The following is a 22,447-nucleotide window of genomic DNA, read 5'->3' as shown; positions in this document are numbered from 1 at the left end:
TACTTGAAGGGCTGTCATATAGACGATGGTGTGGGATTGTTTTCTGCGCCCCCAGAAGGTAGGACCGGAACCAGTGGGTTGAAATTAAATCAAAAGAGTTTCTGGCTCAACATTGGGAAGAACTTCCTGACCGCTAGAGTAGTTCCTCAGTGGAACAGGCTTCCTCCTCAGGAGGTGGTGGGCTCTCCTTCCTTGGAGGTTTTTAAACAGAGACTAGAGGGCCATCTGACAGCAATGAAGATCCTGTGAATTTAGGGGGAGGTATTTGTGAGTTTAGAGCGATTCCTCAGTGGAACAGGCTTCCTCCTCGGGAGGTGGTGGGCTCTCCTTCCTTGGAGGTTTTTAAACAGAGGCTAGAGGGCCATCTGACAGCAATGAAGATCCTGTGAATTTAGGGGGAGGGGTTTGTAAGTTTAGAGTGGTTCCTCAGTGGAACAGGCTTCCTCCTCGGGAGGTGGTGGGCTCTCCTTCCTTGGAGGTTTTTAAACAGAGGCTAAATGGCCATCTGACAGCAATGAAGATCCTGTGAATTTAGGGGGAGGGGTTTGTGAGTTTAGAGTGGTTCCTCAGTGGAACAGGCTTCCTCCTCGGGAGGTGGTGGGCTCTCCTTCCTTGGAGGTTTTTAAACAGAGGCTAGAGGGCCATCTGACAGCGATGAAGATCCTGTGAATTTGGGGTAGGTATTTGTGGGTTTCCTGCATTGTGCAGGGGGTTGGACTAGATGACCCTGGAGGTCCCTTCCAACTCTATGATTCTATGATCCCTGTTTTATAGGAACGTATGAGGCTGCCAGTTTGGTGTAGTGAGTAAATGTGCAGACTCTTTTCTGGGAGAACCAGGTTTGATTCCCCACTCCTCCACATGCACCTGCCGTTGTGAGCTTGAGTCAGTCATAAGTTCTCGCAGAGCTGTTCCTCTCAAGAGCAATTCCTGTCAGAGCTCGCTCAGCCCCACCTACCTCACAGGCGGTGTTCCCTCTAAGCTGAGCAATCCTGTGAGCAAAACGTCTACTTTGTGAGCTCCTGGAATAAAGTTGTGAGCTACTGGCAATAAAATTGTGAGCTACTGCATGTATTACTTTGCTCTGGGGCCCTTTTTCATGAGCGAAGGCAAAAATGTGTGAGCCACAGGCTAAAAAAACTGTGAGCTGGTTCACACTAACTCAGCTTCGAGGGAGCACTGCTCACAAGGGTGTCTGTTGTGGGGAGGGGAAGGGAAAGGAGATTGTAAGCCGCTCTGAGACTCCTTTGGGTAGTGAAGAGCAGGGTATAAATCCAGTCTTCTCCTCCTCTTCCTCCTCCTCCATTGGCCCATCAGGCTCTCTGGCTGGGTCTGGGGCAGAGAAAAGTGGTACCCAGAGAGATGCTTTTGACAAGATGCTTTTGACAGGACTGAACCAGGAACCTTCTGTCGTTTCATCAGCAGCTCATGAAAGTAAAAGCTGGTGGTTTTCTTGTAGAAGATGTAGTGCTCGTTCCACAGAAGTGTTGAAACCATTGCTGTCTCTTCCCCTCCGAATGCAATTCTGAAAGCCGTCTGCGAGAAGTATCGATTCCTTTTCAAACCACTTCCTCAGAGGGTCTGTTTTGTTTCAATAGTTTGGAATGCGCCAGATCAGTACTGCGGGGGGGGGGGGGGGAGGCAGGGCTGGATCTAGGGGGGGGGCAGAGGGGGGTGACGGGGGGGCGCCAAATTGGGTATGGACTCCCAATTTACTGTATTCTCACTGTATTCTATGGGACCATAAGATAGAATGGCCCAAAAGGGGGTGTCATTTTTAAATTCCCCCCCCCCTTCAAAAAACATGTAGATCTGGTCCTGGGGTAGGAAATGACCGATTTGCTAAACTGTAGAGCGTGTCCCTCCAACACCCCAAAGGAGAGGGGTAACAGAACAAAGCAGTAGACAAGTGCACCTTTAAGACCAACGAAGTTTTATTTAGAATGTAAGCTTTCGTATGCTCTTCAGCAGACTTCAGTGCCTGGGAAATCTGGGTTTGAATGCAAGAAAGCCCTCTGTGCACCTCTTCTCTCAGCCTAGCCTTCCTCACAGGGTGGTTGTTAATTGGAAATAAGGAAGAGAGAACAATATGCATGCAGTTGCCTTATACAGAACCAGACTGTCGGTCCATTGAAGTCAGTATCATCTACTCAGACCGGCAGCGGCTCTCCAGGGTCTCAGGTAGAAGTATTTCCCATCACTACAGATGCTGGGGATTGAACCTGGGACCTTCTGCATGCCCTGGAGAGGCTCTTCCGCTGAGCTGCAGCCCCTCTGGGATAAAAATGGACTGATAAACCATGGGCAACTTAGGGCTGAGGAGTGCCGCTTTAGTCGCAAGGTAGTCAACAAATAGGTTAAATGAACGAAGCCTGGGGTGGGCCTGGATATCATCTTTGCCATTCTTCAGGGACAGCTCTCAGCCTCTGTAGATCTATTTGCAAGCCTGGAAAGATTCCTTGGCTTCCTTCGGCGCACACTGTGGGTTTTGTGTGCTTGAATTCCTGTGACTTTTCACCATGCAGCCCCAGGAAACCTGGGCAAACAGTCTGGTTTCTGGCTTTCCGTGCTTCTGACCTTTAAGAGGCTTTTGAATGCCTCCGATTTGGGGGAAGAGGAGAAAGGATACTTTCCTGGAAGTTGCCTCCTTGTGCGGTTCCTGGGTTCTCCAAGGCTTCTTAAGTTTCACTGGGAGCATTTTTGCCAGAAGATTGTGCAATCGGCCGTGTTTACATGCTACTGCTCCTTCCCGTCAGATTGCTGTGTTGCTTTTGGGGCCTTGGAGGTTTTCTGTAGGAATAGCAGCCAAGAGCGCTTGGGAAATCTAACTTCTTGGAGAGAACTAGTTTCTCGCTCATCACTAAGCTTCAACCCTGAAGAAGTTTTGGACAGATATTTTTAAGGGAAGTGGAAAAGAGGTTGTATTTACAATGCGACGTACGTGCATTGAAAAACTGCACTGGAAACGCCAACGTCCAGTGTGGTGTCGTGAAAGGCAGGTTGGACTAGGAACTGGAAGTCCCAGGTTCAAATTCCCACATGGCTACGAAACGCACTGGGTGACCCTGGACTGGCTGCTACTGGCCTAGCCTACTTTGCAGGGTTGTTGTGAAGGTAAAATGAAAGGAGGGAAGGAACCCCTGTTCATCATTGATGCTTGTTGGGTGAATTTGGGCAGCCCTTTCTTTCAGCCTAGCCTACCTCAAAGGGTTGTTGTGAGACTGAAATGGAAGACAGGAGAACCAGACACCTTGGAGGAAGAAGAAGACTGCAGATTTATACCCTGCCCTTCTCTATGAATCAGAGTCTCAGAGTGGCTTACAATCTCCTATATCTTCTCCTCCCACAACAGACACCCTGTGAGGTGGGTGGGGCTGAGAGGGCTCTCACAGCAGCTGCCCTTTCAAAGACAACTCTGCAAGAGCTCTGGCTGACCCAAGGCCATTCCAGCAGGTGCTAGTGGAAGAGTGGGGAATCGAACCCAGTTCTCCCAGATAAGAGTCCGCACACTTAACCACTACACCAAACTGGCTCTCTGACTGAGATTTTAAAAATGTACTAGGTAACATTGTGAATCACAATAATGCAAAATCATCACAAAAGAAAAATTGGAAGGCAACAGGAAAAGAGGGAGACTCAACAGGAGATGGACGGACTTAGTCAAGGAAGCCACGGTCCTAAGCTTGCAAGACCTCAGCGAGGCTATTAGCAAAAGGATGCTTTGGAGGCCGACAATTCATAGTGTGGCTGTAAGTCAAAAGTGACTTGACGGTGTATAACACACACATCAGTCTGAACTTTGTAAAGGGACCTGAAGAACCCACCGACTGCAAGAGCAAAAGAAGAAGAAGATATTGTATTTATATCCCACCCTATACTCTGAATCTCAGAGCAGTCACAATCTCCTTTACTTCCCACCCCCCCACAACAGACACCCTGTGAGGTGGGTGGGGCTGAGAGAGCTCTTGCAGCAGCTGCCTTTTCAAGGACAACTCCTATGAAAGCTATGGCTGACCCAAGGCCATTCCAGCAGCTGTGAGTAGAGGAGTGGGGAATCAAACCTGGTTCTCCCAGATAAGAGTCCGCACACTTCACCACTGCACCAAACTGGCTCTCTAAGAAATGTGAAAATAAGGAGTCAACAGAGGAAAAAGTCTGGGTTGGTTTCCACCAAGGGAAGTCGGTTTTGCCTCTGCTTTTCCCTCCCTCCAGTCCGGTCCTGAAGCCTCAAAAACCGCTGGCAGAGGAGGTGTCTTGGAGGAAGCAGCAAGGCAGATTCTTGGAGCAGGGAGTTCCACAGGCTGCATCCCCCAGAGCCTAGCTATGCATGCCCCCCAGTCTTACTTCAGGTCCTGTGGGACGCAGGGCAGATCTTAACTCAGTCTCTTTATTCTTTTTTTCTCCAGGACACCGAGGGATCAGTCAAGCTGCGGCGAAAATCGACGTGGAGTTCGACTACGATGGACCTCTCATGAAGACGGAAGTCCCAGGGCCCAAGTCCAGGGTAAATCCATACAATCAAAGTCCTCCATCTTTCCTGGCTCACCTCGAGAGCCAGTTTGGTGTAGTAGTTAAGAGCGCAGACTCCGATCTGGGAGAACCGGGTTTGATTCCCTACTCCTCCTCCACATGCAGCCAGCTAGGTGACCTTTGGTCAGTCACAAATTCTTTCAGAGCTGTTCTCTCAAGAGCAGTTCTCTCAGAGCTCTCTCAGTCCCACCTGCCTCACAGGGTGTCTGTTGTGGGGAGAAAGATAAAGGAGATTGTGAGCCGCTCTGAGACTCTGAGTGAAGGGTGGGGTATAAATTCTACTCTTTGCTTCTCCCTGATGTTTTCAGTCTTCTTAAGGAAGGAGAACCTGGAATACTCCCGCAGTTCTACCTCAAGCATTGTCCATTTTGCTGGCAGAATTTCCCAGCTATGGTTGACCCAAGGCCATTCCAGCAGCTGCAAGTGGAGGAGTGGGGAATAATCATTTTATTTTATTATCTGTTTATTGTTATACCATGATATTGTATCATGCTTTGTAAGCTGCCCTGAGCCTGCCTTGGGGGGGAGGGCGGGGTATAAATAAAAACGTATTATTATTATTAAACCCAGTTCTCCCAGAAAGAGTGTTGGATGGGCCACTGGCCTGATCCAGCACGGCTTCTCTTATGTTCTTAAGTTATGTTTGTAACTAGCTTCTCCTCCCTTTTATTTCCTTTCCAGGAATTAATGAAGCAGTTGAATGGAATTCAGGTAAGTTTTTTTGGGGGGGAGGGTGGAGAAGAAGCAAGCTTCTGCCCTCTTTACCCCTCTCAGCCCCAAGCTATTTCTTTGCAGGGCCCCAAAAGACTAGTAGTCCACACCACAGTGTGGTGAAGTGGTTAAGACTGGCAGCCTAGTACCTGGGAGACCCAGGTTCAAATTCCCTTTTTGCCATGGAAGCTCTCTGGGTGATCTTGGATCACACCTCTCAGCCTGGCCTACCTCACAGGGCTGTCTTGAGGGGGGGAATGGAGGCGAGGAGAAAGATGTAAGACATCTTGGGTTTCCTGCTGTGGAGAAAGACGAGGTATAAATGAATTAAATAAATAAAATAAACCAAGCAAAACAGTTTTGTTTGTGAGGGGGTGCGGTCGAGGAGACGAATGAATGACTTTGGTCATCTCTTTGTGAATGACTTTCCTCTGAACGTATTCATTTCTTAAAACTTTTATATCCCACCTTTCCTTGTGCTCCAAAGCTGCTTACGATAATAGTTAAATGAGAGTCAGTTTGATGTAGTGGTTAAGTGTGTGGACTCTTATCTGGGAGAACCCGGTTTGATTCCCCACTCCTCCACTTGCAGCTGCTGGAATGGCCTTGGGTCAGCCATAGCTCTCGCAGGAGTTGTCCTTGAAAGGGCAGCTGCTGTGAGAGCTCTCTCAGCCCCACCCACCTCACAGGGTGTCTGTTGTGGGGGAGGAAGATAAAGTAGATCGTGAGCCACTCTGACTCTGAGATTCGGAGTGGAGGGTGGGATATAAATCCAATGTCTTCTTCTTAAAACATTTTCAGATTGAACACCAAAATTAAAATTGGAAGCCCCCAATCTCCCCCCCTTTCAAAGATGCCTGCCGTACAACCCCCTCTCCCCCACCTCCATAGCCTTGGCAAACAGGCAGCCCTGGCAGTGCCTCCTGAAAATTTCCAAGGAGAGGGACTCCCCTCTTCAGAAAGCCTCTTCCACAGAGCCGGGGCCACGATCAAAAAGGCCCAGGCTCTGGTCGATGCCTGACGGGAGCCCCCTAAGTGGTGGGAGAGCCCACAGATGGCTTCCTGATGACCATAGTTGGTGCATCAGGACATGTGGAAAGAGGCGGTCCTTCAAAGACTGTCCTTCAAACAGCTGTTTCATAAGGGGCATCCTGTCTTCCTAGCAGCTTGCTCTTGTCCATAGTCAGAATTCTGGTTTAGCTGCTGCCTCGTAGGAAACTGGTGAATGTCTGAAGTCATGTAGGGAAGGGGAGACTGAAAAATCCCACCTCGCCAGCCCGCCTCCATCTCCCTGGTCCCTTGCACCCAGAAAGCAGCCGTTCCCAAGCCAGACGTGGCCCTGTGCGAACTATGCAAACCGTCTTCCCTTCTCCCGCCTTCCAGAATGCAGAAGCTGTCCACTTTTTCTGCAACTACGAGGAGAGCCGAGGGAATTACCTCGTCGACGTGGATGGGAACCGCATGCTGGATCTCTACTCCCAAATCTCTTCCATCCCAATAGGTAAGGCTCTGACACGTGGAGCGGAACTCTCTCTCCGGGTCGAACAATGCAGGAGTCAAGGAGCACCTTTAAGACCAACCAAGTTTAATTTAGAACGTAAGCTTTCGTGTGCTCTCTGAGCACACTTCATCATCTCTCTGGGTGGAAGCTGGGTACTCATTTTACCGACCTCGGAAGGATGGAAGGCTGAGTCAACCTTGGGCCGGCGACCTGAATCCAGCTTCCGCTGGAATCGAACTCAAGTCGTGAGCAGAGAGTTCAGACCACAGTACTGCAGTACTGCTGCTTTACCACTCTGCGCTGAGCACTCCCTTTATTCTCTGAGCTGTTGTGACATGGCATCACAGAATGCTCAGGCATTCCAGCTATTGGGTCTGAATTTTTAATTTATTTGTTAACATTTATATACATTGGCAGGGGTAGGATTCTAGCAGGAGCTCCGTTGCATATTAGGCCACACCCCCTGATGGAGCCAATCCCATTGGAGGATTGGCTACACCAGGGGGTGTGGCCTAATATGCAAAGGAGCTCCTGCTAGAATCCCACCCCTGGACATTGGTCTCCTGAAAACAATTTCCTGAAGGTCTCATTGTCGGGAGACCACGGTATATCAAACGAATAAATTTTTAAAAATCCAGGCCTGACAGCTGGAGTGTTTGTGCGCATTCCGTGACATCGCATCGCAGCAGCTCGGCAGATAAATGAAAAGATGCAACGGCATTGGAAGTAAAGCATGGGAAACGCAGGACAAGCCGACAGCATGTTAAGGTGAAACTAGCAGTACCGTTCGAATAAAATCAGGCACAAATGCCTGAAGAAATTTTTTTTTAAAGTTTTGACCGGCTGCTGAAAAGTTAACAGATGTGGGAGCGGATGAAGGGTTTGTGTCCAGGGGCCTCAGCAGAGAAGTCTTCGTCCTTTGTGGCCTCTTGCTACTTGAAGCGGGGCCTGTGTTGCAGATCTCTTTTTAAAAAAGAGCGGGCTCCCGTTTGCAAGTGCCAGCAACGGAATGAGACAAACAGCGCAGTTTCTGGGAGGGAAGAGAGAGGTCAGCGTGGCTAGGGGAAAATCAGACAGATCTATGGGCCAGAAACTGAGATTGGGACAATGGGAGATCTCTGTGGTGAAACGGATCCAGGAGGAGATGAAATTTATCCAGAGGCTTAGGAGGAATGTGTCAGAAAAAAGGCTTAACGAACAGGTCTGTCATTGGCTGGGCCTGTTGTGAGGCTACAGAATGTTCTCAAGCATTTTCACTGCTCAGAGTGAAGGCAGCGGCAATGAAGTACAACAAGCATCTGCATTTCTCAGGCAGCCTGTTATTCTCCCTTTTTCCCCCTTAAAAAAACAAAATAAAACAACCAGATGGGCCTAGGCCATTTTGATGTCCTCTAAATCTCTTTAGAGGAGAGAGCTGGTTTGGTGTAGTGGTTAAGTGTGCGGACTCTTATCTGGGAGAACCGGGTTTGATTCCCCACTCCTCCACTTGCACCTGCTGGAATGGCCTTGGGTCAGCCATAGCTCTGGCAGAGGTTGTCCTTGAAAGGGCAGCTGCTGTGAGAGCCCTCTCCAGCCCCACCCACCTCACAGGGTGTCTGTTGTGGGGGAGGAAGGGAAAGGAGATTGTGAGCCGCTCTGAGACTCTTCGGAGTGGAGGGCGGGATATAAATCCAATATCTTCTTCATCTTCTTCTTCTTTACTGCTTGTAAGCCATACAAACCGTCTCTGTTCTAAGCCATTTCTGAGAATCCCAAAATGCAGCACTTAGCATCGCAGAGACATAGTTCATTTCGGTGGAGACACCCTGAAAGCCTGCTCCTTCTTCCATTCCAGGGTACAGCAACCCCTGTCTGATCAAGCTGCTTCAGCAGCCTCAGAATCTGGTAAGTGTCTCCTTTTCAAAGTCGGCCATGTAAATTCCGCCCACGTCTGGCTCACTTTTGTGAAAGCTCGTTAATATTCCTGATTCGTGAATCCCTCGGGATGTCATCAGACGCATACCGATGCCTCGCTTCCTTGCTGGTTTAGGAGAAAGCCACAGCAATTGTTTTTCCCCCCAGAAGAAGACACCCAGGCTGTCTCTCTGTAGGAATTAGGGAAATCTAGATTCTCTCGTCTTCTTTCCAAAACCGGATCACTGACACCCCCCCCCCCCCCTGCTACCTCCATCCCCTTCCCTGTGCCATTTTCCTGCAAGACTATTTACCTTTTAAATACCTCAAGAGCAGGGATATTTTTATAGCAGGAACTCCTTTGCATATTAGGCCACACACCCCCTGATGTAGCCAATCCTCCAAGAGCTTACAGGGCTCGTAGTACAGGGCTTACTGTAAGTTCTTGGAGGGTTGGTTACCTCACGGGTGTGTGGCCTAATATGCAAAGGAGTTCCTGCTACAAAAAAAGCCCTGTTCAAGAAGCTGCATCAAGGAAACACAGCTATTTGTAGCAAGGTGCTGGATCGAAGTTTCCGAGGGCGACGGTATCTTTCCAGGCTATGCAATCTTTTCCGGGGCAATATTAACTTAAATAGCATTCCACCAAAATGTTGCAGACGGGACTGGGGTACTCCCTGCCACTGTGAGTAAGGTTTGTCCATTATCAGTGGCAGGCTGGTCCCTCCTGTGGTTGAACGGAAGAACCTTTGACACTAGACCCCCCCCCCCCCCCCCGAAAAAAGAGAGATGGAAGATGCTGGGCTTTAACTGGAGGTTCATGATGCCTTTTAAGCATTGGATGGAGGGGCGTGGAGTTAAGGGTAAAAGCCTTCTCTCCCTGTGAGGAAGTCGCAATCTGAAAGGGGGTCGGTCCCTTGTGCAGCTATCTGCTTAGCACTTAGGGGTGTGCTCACTTTTGTTGCCAGCAGTTTAGACATGGCTGTGTGTTGCGTAATTTTGAGGGGACAGCACGTTTACTCTGTTACACAAGCTGTAGACTCACTACTTTACATTGCAGCCAAGTGTCATTTCTTCAGTGTTGTCACATGAAAAGATATAAGAACATATGAGAAGCCATGTTGGATCAGGCCAATGGCCCATCCAGTCTAACACTCTGTGTCACATAAGAAAATAAGAGAAGCCATGTTGGATCAGGCCAATGGCCCATCCAGTCCACACTCTGTGTCACACAGTGGCCAAAAAAATTATATATATATATATATATATATATATATATATATATACACACACACACACACACACACACTGTGGCTAATAGCCACTGATGGACCTCTGCTCCATATTTTTATCTAACCCCCTCTTGAAGCTGGCTATGCTTGTAGCCGCCACCACCTCCTGTGGCAGTGAATTCCACATGTTCATCACCCTTTGGGTGAAGAAGTACCTCCTTTTATCCGTTCTAACCCGACTGCTCAGCAATTTCATTGAATGCCCATGAGTTCATGTATTGTATATACTTAAATATTTACAAAATGGGACGGGGTGTGCTCACTTCTGTGACATACTGCATATAAGAAAATTCTACTATGCATAACTATGGTGTATATATAACATTGTAGAACATGTTATTTAGCATTTAAGATAACATCCAGTTCACCAATCAATCTGTGGATAAATAAATAAATAAATATCTTCTAAGTGTCAGAACTGGGAACTTCAAAGGAAACACATCACTCTGTTTCAAAAGTTAATCCGTTTATTCAAGAACTCCTGTCCATGGAAAAAGCAAGTTGACTCTGATGGCTTCCAAGGCCATCGGTGCATTCTTATACATTGGTAACATAAAACAATAAATCCTTTCTCACACTCAGAGAGACAGTTGTCTGTTCCCAGGCCCCTTATCTCCCATCAGGGAGGAAGAAACCCCCGCTGTCTTTCTCTGGCTTACTAGCTTCAAAGGGCACCTGCAGATTTTTGTGAGGGGTTACCCGTCACCCTTCAGTGATTAGGGTTTGTTTGAAATGCAGAATCACTGGGTTAGAAAGTTTCACAACATGGTTAGTACAACTCACAATATGGAGTCAGTTGAGCTAACTGGGTACAACTCTAGCTAAGCCTATAGGTAAAGGTACAAGTTCTGACACTAAGGATACATTAACTGGTAATTGGGCTAGCATTTTGACTCTTAAGCTAAGAATCATGCCTTGCTCCGTCCCAAGCCAAACCAAAGGGAACATTTCAATACAAAGAGAAAGAAGGGATAGCATAAGTTAGAAAGAATTATAGTGAGAGAAACTGAAGGTAAGTTGTGTTAATAGGTAAAGTGTTTTTAGATTCAGTATATTCCAGCAACGGAAGCCATTTTTCTTCAAAAGATGTGACCTTGGGGTAAATGTCAGACAAGGAAAGTTGTGCTTTGATTTTCTCCATTATTAAAATGTCCCAGATTTTTGTAAACCAGGGTTCAAGGGACTGGAAAGTGTTGGATTTCCACAGAGACGCTAGCAGTGTCTTTTGAAGAACTGTGTGATGGTTATGGATTAGGAGAATTGCTTGGCTTTTAATTAATGTGGCAGATTCCCTCCCAGGCTCTCCCGGGAACTCTCAACATTCAGGGTGAACTTTCCTTTCCTTTTTAGAGCACTTTCGTCAACCGTCCTGCCCTGGGCATTCTGCCCCCTGAAAACTTTACGGAGAAGCTAAAGGAATCCTTGCTTACAGTAAGTTGACTCGGGGTGGAATGGGAAGGAACGGGACTGGAAAGGACCCAACGCAGACAATCCGGCTGCCCGCTTTATGGCTCACGGATGAGAGGCAATGTGGTGCAGTAGACAGAGCACCAGACTAGGACCTGGGAGGCTTGAGAGCCTGCTGCGGTGTCGTGGTTAGGAGCGGTGGACTCTAATCTGGAGAACCGGGTTTGGTTCCCCACTCATTCACATGCAGCCAGCTGGGTGACCTTGGGTCAGTCACAGATCTCTTAGAGCTCTCACAGCCCCACCTACCTCAGAGGATGTCTGCAGAGATAGAGGACTGAAGAAGAAGAAGAATTGCAGATTTACACCCCGCCCTTCTCCCTGAATCAGAGACTCAGAGCGGCTTACAATCTCCTATGTCTTCTCCCCCCACAACAGACACCCTGTGAGGTGGGTGGGGCTGGAGAGGGCTCTCTCAGCAGCTGTCCTTTCAAGGACAATCTATGCCAGAGCTATGGCTGACCCAAGGCCAATCCAGCAGCTGCAAGTGGAGGAGTGGGGAATCAAACCCGGTTCTCCCAGATAAGAGTCCGCACACTTAACCACTACACCAAACTGGCTCTCAATACAAAGAGAGACTGGCATGGGACAGAGCTGCTGGGATATTTTGGGACTCCCGGTGGGTCCCAGTTCATCCCACTTCAGCTGTCTTCCCCAAGGGCAGACTTGGCCCATCTACTTAACTGAGCAAATTCACCACAGGCGGCTGCAGAGATAACTTGGAGAGACCTGGCCACTCCTCACGGAGCTTCTCCGGCGTGCTGATTTCTGTTTTTGTTTTTCCTGTCCGCCCCCCCTCTCCCCGCCGACAGGTGGCTCCTAAGGGCATGACTCAGGTGGTCACCATGTCGTGTGGCTCGTGCTCCAACGAAAACGCTTTTAAAACCATCTTCATGTGGTACCGGGTGAGTAAAAAGCCTTTGTGGGCGTCCCTGCCTCCAGCACACGCTCTTCTAGAAACATGCGTCTGCGCTTCTGATGTGTAGAGGGCAGAGATGGGCTTGTCGGTGTGCGATCGAGCACATGTCGTGCATAGGGTGGGTCCCAGGTTCAATGGCCTGCATTTCTGGTCCACAAAACCTTTGCATAGCAAAGGAAAAACCTGAGAGGCAGCCGCCGCCTTCCTGCTGGTGTTGGTAGAACAAGGCTGGATGGACCAATGGCTAGTACAAGGCAGCTTCCTGCTGTCCCCGTTCCTCTGTTTTCCTGCTGCAACTAAGGACATAAGAGAAGCCATGCTGGATCAGGCCAATGGCCCATCCAGTTCAACACTCTGTGTCACAGAAGAACATAAGAGAAGCCCTGTTGGATCAGGCCAATGGCCCATCCAGTTCAACACTCCATATCACACAGTGGCCAAAAAAGCCCAGGTGCCATCAGGAGGTCCACTAGAAGCCCTCTCACTGTTCCCCCCAAGCACCAAGAATACAGAGCATCACTTGCCCCAGAAAGAGAGTTCCAGCAATACGCTGTGGCTGACAGCCACTGATGGACCTCTGCTCCATACGCTTATTCAATCCCCTACTGATGTTGTCTATGCTTGTAGCTGCCGCCACCTCCTGTGGCAGTGAATTCCATGTGTTAATCACCCTTTCCTACATAACTTTCCAGCGCAAGATTGTACCCACCAGCTCCTAGCCAAAAGTTAGTGTGGAACCTAAAAGGTGTGCAAAAGCCACACGTGTGTAGCTTTCCGGCTACCCGATTACTTAAATGTGTGTATGAGCAGCCCGCAGGTATGGCAAAAAATTTCCCAAAATACTAGAACTCGAGGGCATCCGATAAAGCTGATGGGCAGTAGGTTCAGGAAGAACAAAAGGAAATACTGTTTTAGACGGAGAGGGACTGAAATGTGGAATTTGCTGCCAGGGGTCTGGTAGGAATGATGGCCGCAGGAATCAACAGCTTTAAAAGGGAATCAGACGGATTCAGGTAGGAGAGGTCTATTAGTGACTCTTAGCCCTGGTGACGGAGGGGAACCTCCATGTTCAGAGACACTAATCTTCTGAATCCCAGAACCAGGAGGCAACATCTGAGGAAGGCCTCAGCCTCTCTGCCCTGTTGTTGGCCCTCCAGAGAAACTGGCTGGCCACTGTGTGAGACAAGAGGCTGGACTAGATGGACCCTCACTGGTCTGACCCTGCAGGGCTCTTCTGATGTTCTTCTCAGGGGAAGGCCTCAGCCTCTCTGCCCTGTTGTTGGCCCTCCAGAGGAACTGGCTGGCCACTGTGTGAGACAGGAGGTTGGACTAGATGGACCCTCACTGGTCTGACCCTGCAGGGCTCTTCTGATGTTCTTCTCAAGGGAAGGCCTCAGCCTCTCTGCCCTGTTGTTGGCCCTCCAGAGGAACTGGCTGGCCACTGTGTGAGACAGGAGGCTGGACTGGATGGACCCTCCCTGGTCTGATCCATCAGGGCTCTTCTGAGGTTCTTATAAAGGCCTTGGTCTCTCTGCCCTGTTGTTGGCCCTTCGGAGGAACTGGCTGGCTACTGTGTGAGAGAGGTTGCTGGGCTTGGTGGACTGTTTTTCTAATCCAGCAGGGTTTATGTTCTGCTTAAGGAAAGGCCTCAACTTCTATGTCCAGTCGTCAGCCGCTGTGGGAGACAGGATGCTGGACTGGAGAGGCTGCCAGTGTGAGCCTGCAGGGCTCTTCTGATGTTCTTATGTCACGTAGAGGCAGCTGCTCTCTCTCTCTGGAAAGCAGTGTATCCCGGAGGTTGGAGATCTAGATAGAATCCTCCACTGCGAAGGTTTTATAGAGGCCGCATCAGCTTCTTGCTCAGTGCCGGAAATCGAGAGCTGGAGCATCTGTAACCCACAGCTGCCCAGTCTCTGTCCAAAGACCCCCAGATAAGCAGATGGTTCCATCGTTTTCTAGTCTCCCTCCCAAGGGCTTTTCAGCACCTTTCTCCTTCTGTATAGTCACTGTCTTCCAAACAATGGGATAGTACTCAAGCGCATCCACCCCCCAGTACAGGAGCAAGCTTTTCCAGAAGTTCATAAGGAAACTTCTCTCTTTCTTTCTTTGCGTTTTTTTCAAGAACAAAGAGCGGGGCCGCAACAGCGTGACTAAGGAAGAGCTGGAAACCTGCATGATCAACCAGGTGAGCTGCTCTAGGCCCCGAGTTTTGGGGCTTTGCGATTCTGAGAGATCAAACGCATACTGGAAAGAAGAAGACGACGACTGCAGATTTATATCCCGCCCTTCTCTCTGAATCAGAGACTCGGAGCGGCTTACAATCTCCTATATCTTCTCCCCCCATAACAGACACCCTGTGAGGTGGGTGGGGCTGAGCGGGCTCTCACAGCAGCTGCCCTTTCAAGGACAACTCCTACGAGAACTATGGCTGACCCAGGACATTCCAGCAGCTGCGAGTGGAGGAGTGGGGAATCAAACCCGGTGCTCCCAGATAAGAGTCCGCACACTTAACCACTACACCAAACTGGCTCTCTCTCTGGTGGTGGGTGGGGGGGGAGTCACAAATTTGCCCATGGAAACATGGTGTAGTGCAGGGGTGGCCAATGGCAGCTCCCCAGATGTTTTTTTTTTGCCTACAATTCTCATCAGCCCCAGCCAGCACGGCCAATGGCTGGGGCTGATGGGAGTTGTAGGCAAAAAAAAAACATCTGGAGAGCTACTGTTGGCCACCCTTGGTAGTGGTTAAGAGTGTCAGAATAGTACCTGGGAGAACCAGGTTCGAATCCTCGCTCATGCCATTGAAGCTTGCCAGGTGACCTTGAGCCAGTCATGCGCTCTGTAAGCCTAACCCACCTCACAAGGTTGTTGCGAGGATAAAATGGAGACGAGCAGAAGGCCGTGAGCCGCTTTTGAGTCCCCGCTGGGGCAGAAGGCAGGGGATAAGTGAAGCCAATGAATAAATGACAGGCTTTTCACTGCTGCAGCTCTCAAAACCATCAGGAGGTTTTTTTGGTGCCCGCCCCCTTCTAGTTTACATAATCCTGCTTCAAATCCCAGGGTAGGAGAGACTATTCTGCCACCTAGTGGACATTGAGCATAATCAAAGATTTCAGGTTTTCACGGCTGGCATCATCATTAGGGTTTGTAGAATCTTTCGGGCTCAAGTGCCGTGTTCTACTGGAGAAAGTTTTTCTTCCAGACGTTTCGTTCTCAGCTGCGGATGTTCTCCGCAGCTGAGAACGAAACGTCTGGAAGAAAAACTTTCTCCAGTAGAACACGGCACTTGAGCCCGAAAGATTCTACAAACCCTAATGATTGAGCATAATGTTACAATATTTTTTTTTTCCTTTCAGCCTCCAGGTTGCCCAGAGTACAGCATGATGTCCTTTATGGGTGGATTTCATGGGAGAACCATGGGTAAGGGGGAAATTAATGCTTTGGGGGGGGGGGGCTCTTGAGTTGCAAGGGGGAAGAGGAGGGTTCTTTCTGCAGGACTTAACAGATCTCCCAACCGGTGTTCCCTCTAAGCTGAGTTAGCGTGAGCTCGCTCACAGATTTTTGGCCTCCATCTCACACATTTCTGGTCTTAGCTCAGGAAGGATGGCTCCAGGGCGCACTAATTGATGCAGTAGCTCACAACTTTAATGCCCGTAGCTCACGGACTAGATTTTTTTGCTCACAGGACTCTGCAGCTTAGAGGGAACATTGCTCATGACTCATTCTAAGTAGCTACTCTAACATATAGGGTGACCCCCCCCTCCCCTTCTGCATGGTTTGCAAATGCAGTTCATGGGTGTGCGAGAGTACGATGGAAGAGACCAATGATGAAAACTGCCAAAGGCCTAACCAAAAGGTGAATCAGAGTCATGGGGTAATTAATGAACTGGCTTGCTCTGCTTCAGGCTGCGGGTGGAAGATAAGAACATAAGAGACGCCATGTTAGATTAGGCCGGCGGCCCCTCCAGTCCAACACTCTGTCTCACACAGTGGCCAAAACCCAGGGGCCATCAGGAGGTCCACCAGTGCGGCCAAAATTCCAGAAGCCCTCCCACTCTTGCCCCCCAAGAACCAAGAATACAGAGTATCACAGCCTCAAACATAAGAACAAAAGAGAAGCCATGTTAGATCAGGCCAGTGGCCCCTCCAGTCCGACACTCTGTCTCAAACAGTGGTCGAAACCCAGGGGCCATCACTCTGTCTCAAACAGTGGCCAAAACCCAGGGGCCATTTGTTGTGAGCCGCCCTGAGCCTGCTCCGGCAGGGAGGGCGGGATATAAATAAAACGTGTTGTTGTTGTTATCAGGAGATCCACCAGTGCAGCCAAAATTCCAGAAGCCCTTCCACTCTTGCCCCCCAAGAACCAAGAACACAGAGTATCACAGCCTCAGACATAAGAACATAAGAGAAGCCATGTTGGGTCAGGCCAGTGGCCCCTCCAGTCCAACACTCTGTCTCAAACAGTGGCCAAAACCCAGGGGCCATCAGGAGGTCCACCAGTGCAGCCAAAATTCCAGAAGCCCTCCCACTCTTGCCCCCCAAGAACCAAGAATACAGAGTATCACAGCCTCAGACATAAGAACATAAGAGAAGCCATGTTGGGTCAGGCCAGTGGCCCCTTCAGTCCAACACTCTGTCACACAGTGGCCAAAACCCAGGTGACATCAAGAGGTCCATCAGCAAGGCCAGAACTTGAGAAGTCCTCCCACTGTTGCCCACACCCCCCCCCCAGCAACAAGAAGACGGAGTATCACTACCCCAGACATAACAATGTGAGAAACCATGTTGGATTAGCCCTTCTGGTCCAACACTGTGTCACACAGTGGCCAAAACCCAGGTGTCATCAGGAGGTCCACCAGTGGGACCAGAACTCCAGAAGCCCTCCCACTGTCACCCCCACCCCCTCAAGCACCAAGAAGACAGAGCATCACTGCCCCAGACAGAGTATTCCATCTAGACCTTGTGGCTAAGAGCCACTGATGGACCTCTGCTTCACAGGTTTATCCAATCCCCTCTTGAAGCTTTCTGTGCTCATATCCACCACCACTTCTGGTGGCAGTGAATTCCACATGTTAATTACCCTTTAGGTGAAGAAGGACTTCCTTTCGTCTGTTCTACTGCCTCTTCGGCATGCTCCCCTATGTGAAAAAGGTGGAGGGAAAGCCCCAATCCCCCACAAAAAGCTAGCATCAAAGGGAACCGGGGTGGGTGTCCTAGAATCTCGACTTTCCGATCTGCTAGTTTTCCGTTTGGGGAGACTCAAGGGTTCTGCAGACCTGAAAAATGCTATCTTATCTCTCACCTGCCGTCTGAACCGGGGCAGCCAGTTCTGCCACCTCAGGACCCTAAGACCTCAGTCCTTCTGAGAGGTTCGAGGTGCCGTCACACAATCCAGCTTCAAGCCCGGTTGGCCCGTGCAATGCAGAGTGCCGGGGAGGGGAGGCAGGATGGTCTCTCAGTGGGCGTCTTTTTCTCCTCCTCCGCTCAGGCTGCCTGGCCGCCACGCACTCCAAAGCCATCCACAAGCTGGACATCCCGTCCTTCGACTGGCCCATCGCTCCGTTTCCAAGACTGAAGTACCCGCTGGAGGAGTTTGTGAAAGAAAACGAACAGGAGGAGTCCCGCTGTTTGGAAGAGGTGAGAGTGCTTGGGGGTGAGGTCCTTCCTCCTACTCCTAGATGGCAAAGGTTCTAATTCTGCAGCAGTGCAAGAGGAAAGCACTTTGCGCATGCTCTAGGAGGCTCTGTTTATTCTTTTAATATTTCCGGCCTGGGCCTTGGCCTTTCAAATGTCCAATACTCCCTCTAAGCTGTGGAGTCTTGTGAGCAAAAAAATTCTAATTTGTGAGCTACTGGCATTAACGTTGTGAGCTACTGCATAAATCTGGAGCCATTTTTCCTGAGCTAAGACAAAAATGTGTGAGCCGGAGGCTAAAAAACCCTGTGAGCTGGCTCACACTAACGCATCTTAGAGGGAACACTGGTTGTAAGATTGTTAAAGTCCTAACTGCACAATCCGAGTTCCCCGGGACAGCATTCTTTCGGTACAAAACACCAAAGTTCTCCGGTTCACTTTTTCCTTAGAAACAAAACGGGTTGGCATTATTTCGCTGCATCTAGAGGGAAATACTTTCTTTTCTTAAGTTTCTTTTCTTAACCCATGTCTAGGTGGAAGATTTGATTGTGAAATACAGGAAAAAGAAGAAAGTGGTAGCTGGGATCATCGTCGAGCCGATTCAGTCGGAAGGCGGCGACAGCCACGCTTCAGACGACTTCTTCCGGAAGTTAAGGAACATCGCCAGAAAGGTTGGTCCTGTCACATTTGCAAAGGGGAGCATTTTGGCAGGGAGGGAACCATCCCTTTTCTTTTCTTTTCTTGCAACTCAAGCTCCACCTCCCAAGCTGCTAGACGCCACCCCTAACCCAAGAAGACCCCGCCCCGTACGGTCGGAGACCTATCTTAGCTTCCATTCTTGTTTTGTCATCTGGAAATAGAGATTGAAAGAGGCTGGCTTGCTAAGAACTTTCTCCAGAAGTAGCACTTGAATCCGGGCCTCCACCCCCTTAATATTCCATGCTTCTCTGCCTTCATGGCCAAGGTAGAGATCAGAAGGATTTTGTCCACCCACCCAGATCCCAGTCCCTCCTGCCGCATCCCAGTTCTTTGGCTGAATCGACCTTGCTTTTCCGATCTCTTTGAACAGCACGGCTGCGGTTTCTTGGTGGACGAGGTGCAGACGGGGGGCGGCTGCACTGGGAAGTTTTGGGCCCATGAACACTGGGGCCTGGACGACCCCGCCGATGTCCTGAGCTTCAGTAAGAAGATGATGACAGGAGGGTTTTTCCACAAGGAGGAATTGCGGCCCAATGCTGTAAGTCTGCAGAATCCAGCATCTGAAACGATCATTTGTGGGCACTGGATGAATTGGTATTTCAGTGGCCGGCCTGCCTTCTAACCAGGGCTACACGCATTCTTCAGTTGCACTGGCAGCCACAGTATATAGTATCCTGATAATCTAATCCAAGATCATTGGGATACTATATACCAGGGGTGGCCAAACCTGCTTAACTTAAGAGCCACATAGAATAAATGTCAGATGTTTGAGAGCCGCAAGGGGGGAAGGGAGGGGAGGAAGGAAGGAAGGAAGGAAGGAAGGAAGGAAGGAAAGAAAGAAAGAAAGAAAGAAAGAAAGAAAGAAAGAAAGAAAGAAAGAAAGAAAGAAAGAAAGAAAGAAAGAAAGAAAGAAAGAAAGAAAGAAAGAAAGAAAGAAAGAAAGAAAGAAAATAGATGGGGGACAGAGAGGTAGAAAGAAAGCAACTTTAACTTTAAATGCATTCTCGAAGCCACCAGCTGGCTTGGCTTGGAGAAGTGATTTTTTAAAGAGACAAATGCCTTCTCCAAGCTGGCCAATGAGGCAGTAGGGGCTTCGAGAGCCACACAATATGTGTGAAAGAGCCACATGTGGCTCCTGAGCCACAGTTTGGCCAGCCCTGATAGATATAAATATATATAAGCTTCTAGCCCTCTTGATACCGTTGAAGATGAAATGGTGGAAGCCTGACTGATTTCTCAGTAACCAGATCTTTAGAGGCTGTTTTTAGGGGTTGGTTAGTTATGGAGGCTGCCACAGCAGCAGTTTATTCCCAGAATCCAGGTGTCTACCAAGCGGTTTTTTAATTTTGGAAGGGGTGTTGAAAGACCTGAGTCAAACTGAGGTGACAAGAGAGGAGGTCCTACAACTGATAGACAAATTAAAAATTAATAAGTCACCAGGTCCAGATGACATACATCCAAGAGTTCTGAAAGAACTCAAAGTTGAAGTTGTGGATCTTCTGACAAAAATATGTTATCTTTTATTGAAAACTGCCTCCGTTCCTGAGGACTGGAAGGTAGCAAATGTCACCCCCATCTTTAAAAAGGGTTCCAGAGGAGAACCGGGAAATTACAGGCCAGTCAGTCTGACTTCAATACCGGGAAAGTTGGCAGAAACCATTATCAAGGACAGAATGAGTAGGCACATTGATGAACACAAGTTACTGAGGAAGACTCAACATGGGTTCTGTAAGGGAAGAGCTTGCCTCACTAACCTGTTACAGTTCTTTGAGGGGGTGAACAAAGGGGACCCAATAGATGTTGTTTACCTTGACTTCCAGAAAGCTTTTGAAAAAGTTCCTCATCAAAGTCTCCTTAGTAAGCTCAAGAGTCGTGGAGTAAAAGGACAGGTCCTCTTGTGGATAAAAAACTGGCTAATTAATAGGAAGCAGTGAGTGAGTATAAATGGGCAGTCTTCACAGTGGAGTGCAGTGGTAAGCAGTGGGGTGCCGCAGGGCTCAGTACTGGGTCCCATGTTCTTTAGCTTGTTCATTAATGATCTGGAGTTGGGAGTAAGCAACGAAGTGGCCAAGTTTGCAGATGACACTAAATTGTTCAGGGTGGTGAGAACCAGAGAGGATTGTGAGGAACTCCAAAGGGATCTGTTGAGTTTGGGTGAGTGGGCGCCAACGTGGCAGATGAGGTTCAATGTGGCCAAGTGCAAAGTAATGCACTTTGGGGCCAAGAATCCCAGCTACAAATACAAGTTGATGGGTGTGAACTGGCAGAGACTGACCAAGAGAGAGATCTTAGGGTCGTGGTAGATAACTCACTGAAAATGTCAAGACAGTGTGCGTTTGCAATAAAAAAGGCCAACGCCATGCTGGGAATTATTAGGAAGGGAACTGAAAACAAATCAGCCAGTATCATAATGCCCCTGTATAAATCGATGGTGCGGTCTCATTTGGAATATTGTGTACAATTCTGGTCACCATACCTCAAAAAGGATATTATAGCATTGGAAAAAGTCCAGAAAAGGGCAACTAGAATGATTGAAGGTTTGGAACACTTTCCCTATGAAGAAAGGTTAAAACACTTGGGGCTCTTTAGCTTGGAGAAACGTCGACTGCGGGGTAACATGAGAGAGGTTTCCAAGATTATGCATGGGATGGAGAAAGTAGAGAAAGAAGTACTTTTCTCCCTTTCTCACAATACAAGAACTCTTGGGCATTCAATGAAATTGCTGAGCAGTCACGTTAAAACGGATAAAAGGAAGTACTTCTTCACCCAAAGGGTGATTAGCATGTGGAATTCACTGCCACAGGAGGTGGTGGCAGCTAGAAGCATAGCCAGTATGTATATATATGTATGTGTGTGTGTGTATATATACACACACACACACACATACATATATATATATATATATACACACACACATATATTGGCCGCCGTGTGACACAGAGTGTTGGATGGGCCATTGGCCTGATCCAACATGGCTTCTCTTATGTTCTTATGTGACTCAGAGTGTTGGACTGGATGGGCCATTGGCCTGATCCAACATGGCTTCTCTTATGTTCTTATGTGACTCAGAGTGTTGGACTGGATAGGCCATTGGCCTGATCCAACATGGCTTCTCTTACGTTCTTAAGTGACACAGAGTGTTGGACTGGATGGGTCATTGGCCTGATCCAACATGGCTTCTCTTATGTTCTTAAGTGACACAGAGTGTTGGACTGGATGGGCCATTGGCCTGATCCAACATGGCTTCTCTTATGTGACTCAGAGTGTTGGACTGGATGGGCCATTGGCCTGATCCAACATGGCTTCTCTTATGTTCTTATGTGTCTCAGAGTGTTGGGCTGGATGGGCCATTGGCCTGATCCAACATGGCTTCTCTTGTGTTCTTAAGTGACACAGAGTGTTGGACTGGAGGGGCCATTGGCCTGATCCAACATGGCTTCTCTTATGTTCTTCCGTCCTGCATTTTCCATTTTCTCTATTCTCCCCCCTTCTGTCCATCCCCTCCTGCAGCCGTATCGGATTTTCAACACGTGGATGGGCGATCCCTCCAAGAACCTGCTTCTGGCAGAAGTCATTAACGTCATTCGAAGAGAGGACCTTATCAGCAACGCCGCTCACGCCGGGAAAGTCTTGCTGGCGGGGCTGCTAGATTTACAGGCAAGAGCACCTGGGAGAGTTTTCACCTGGCACAGCCTGGGAAGATCTCATGAGGCCCCCAAAAGAGAAAAAACTGCCTCGGGCTGTGGCAGAAGTCAAATCTGTCTCTGGCACAGGGTCAAAAATATTTGGTAGACATCATAATTG

General features: G+C 48.9%; 1 protein-coding gene across 1 annotated transcript in view; it reads left to right on the top strand.

Annotated features, from left to right (window-relative positions):
* ABAT (4-aminobutyrate aminotransferase) overlaps positions 1 to 22,447 on the top strand; it is a 48,881-nt gene that overhangs the window by 22,113 nt on the left and 4,321 nt on the right. Inside the window, exons 3-14 of the mRNA XM_060260866.1 lie at positions 4,407 to 4,504; positions 5,212 to 5,241; positions 6,625 to 6,742; positions 8,577 to 8,626; positions 11,278 to 11,358; positions 12,207 to 12,299; positions 14,436 to 14,498; positions 15,667 to 15,730; positions 17,799 to 17,947; positions 18,478 to 18,615; positions 19,014 to 19,181; positions 22,154 to 22,300. Of these exons, the coding sequence (XP_060116849.1) occupies positions 4,407 to 4,504; positions 5,212 to 5,241; positions 6,625 to 6,742; positions 8,577 to 8,626; positions 11,278 to 11,358; positions 12,207 to 12,299; positions 14,436 to 14,498; positions 15,667 to 15,730; positions 17,799 to 17,947; positions 18,478 to 18,615; positions 19,014 to 19,181; positions 22,154 to 22,300 (1,199 nt within the window). The remainder of the gene's footprint in view (positions 1 to 4,406; positions 4,505 to 5,211; positions 5,242 to 6,624; positions 6,743 to 8,576; positions 8,627 to 11,277; positions 11,359 to 12,206; positions 12,300 to 14,435; positions 14,499 to 15,666; positions 15,731 to 17,798; positions 17,948 to 18,477; positions 18,616 to 19,013; positions 19,182 to 22,153; positions 22,301 to 22,447) is intronic.

This window comes from Heteronotia binoei, chromosome 20 (genome assembly GCF_032191835.1).
Source record: "Heteronotia binoei isolate CCM8104 ecotype False Entrance Well chromosome 20, APGP_CSIRO_Hbin_v1, whole genome shotgun sequence".
Classification (NCBI taxonomy): Eukaryota; Metazoa; Chordata; class Lepidosauria; order Squamata; family Gekkonidae; genus Heteronotia; species Heteronotia binoei.
Note: the sequence above shows the minus strand (reverse complement) of the source record. Positions and strands in the feature narration are given on the sequence as shown.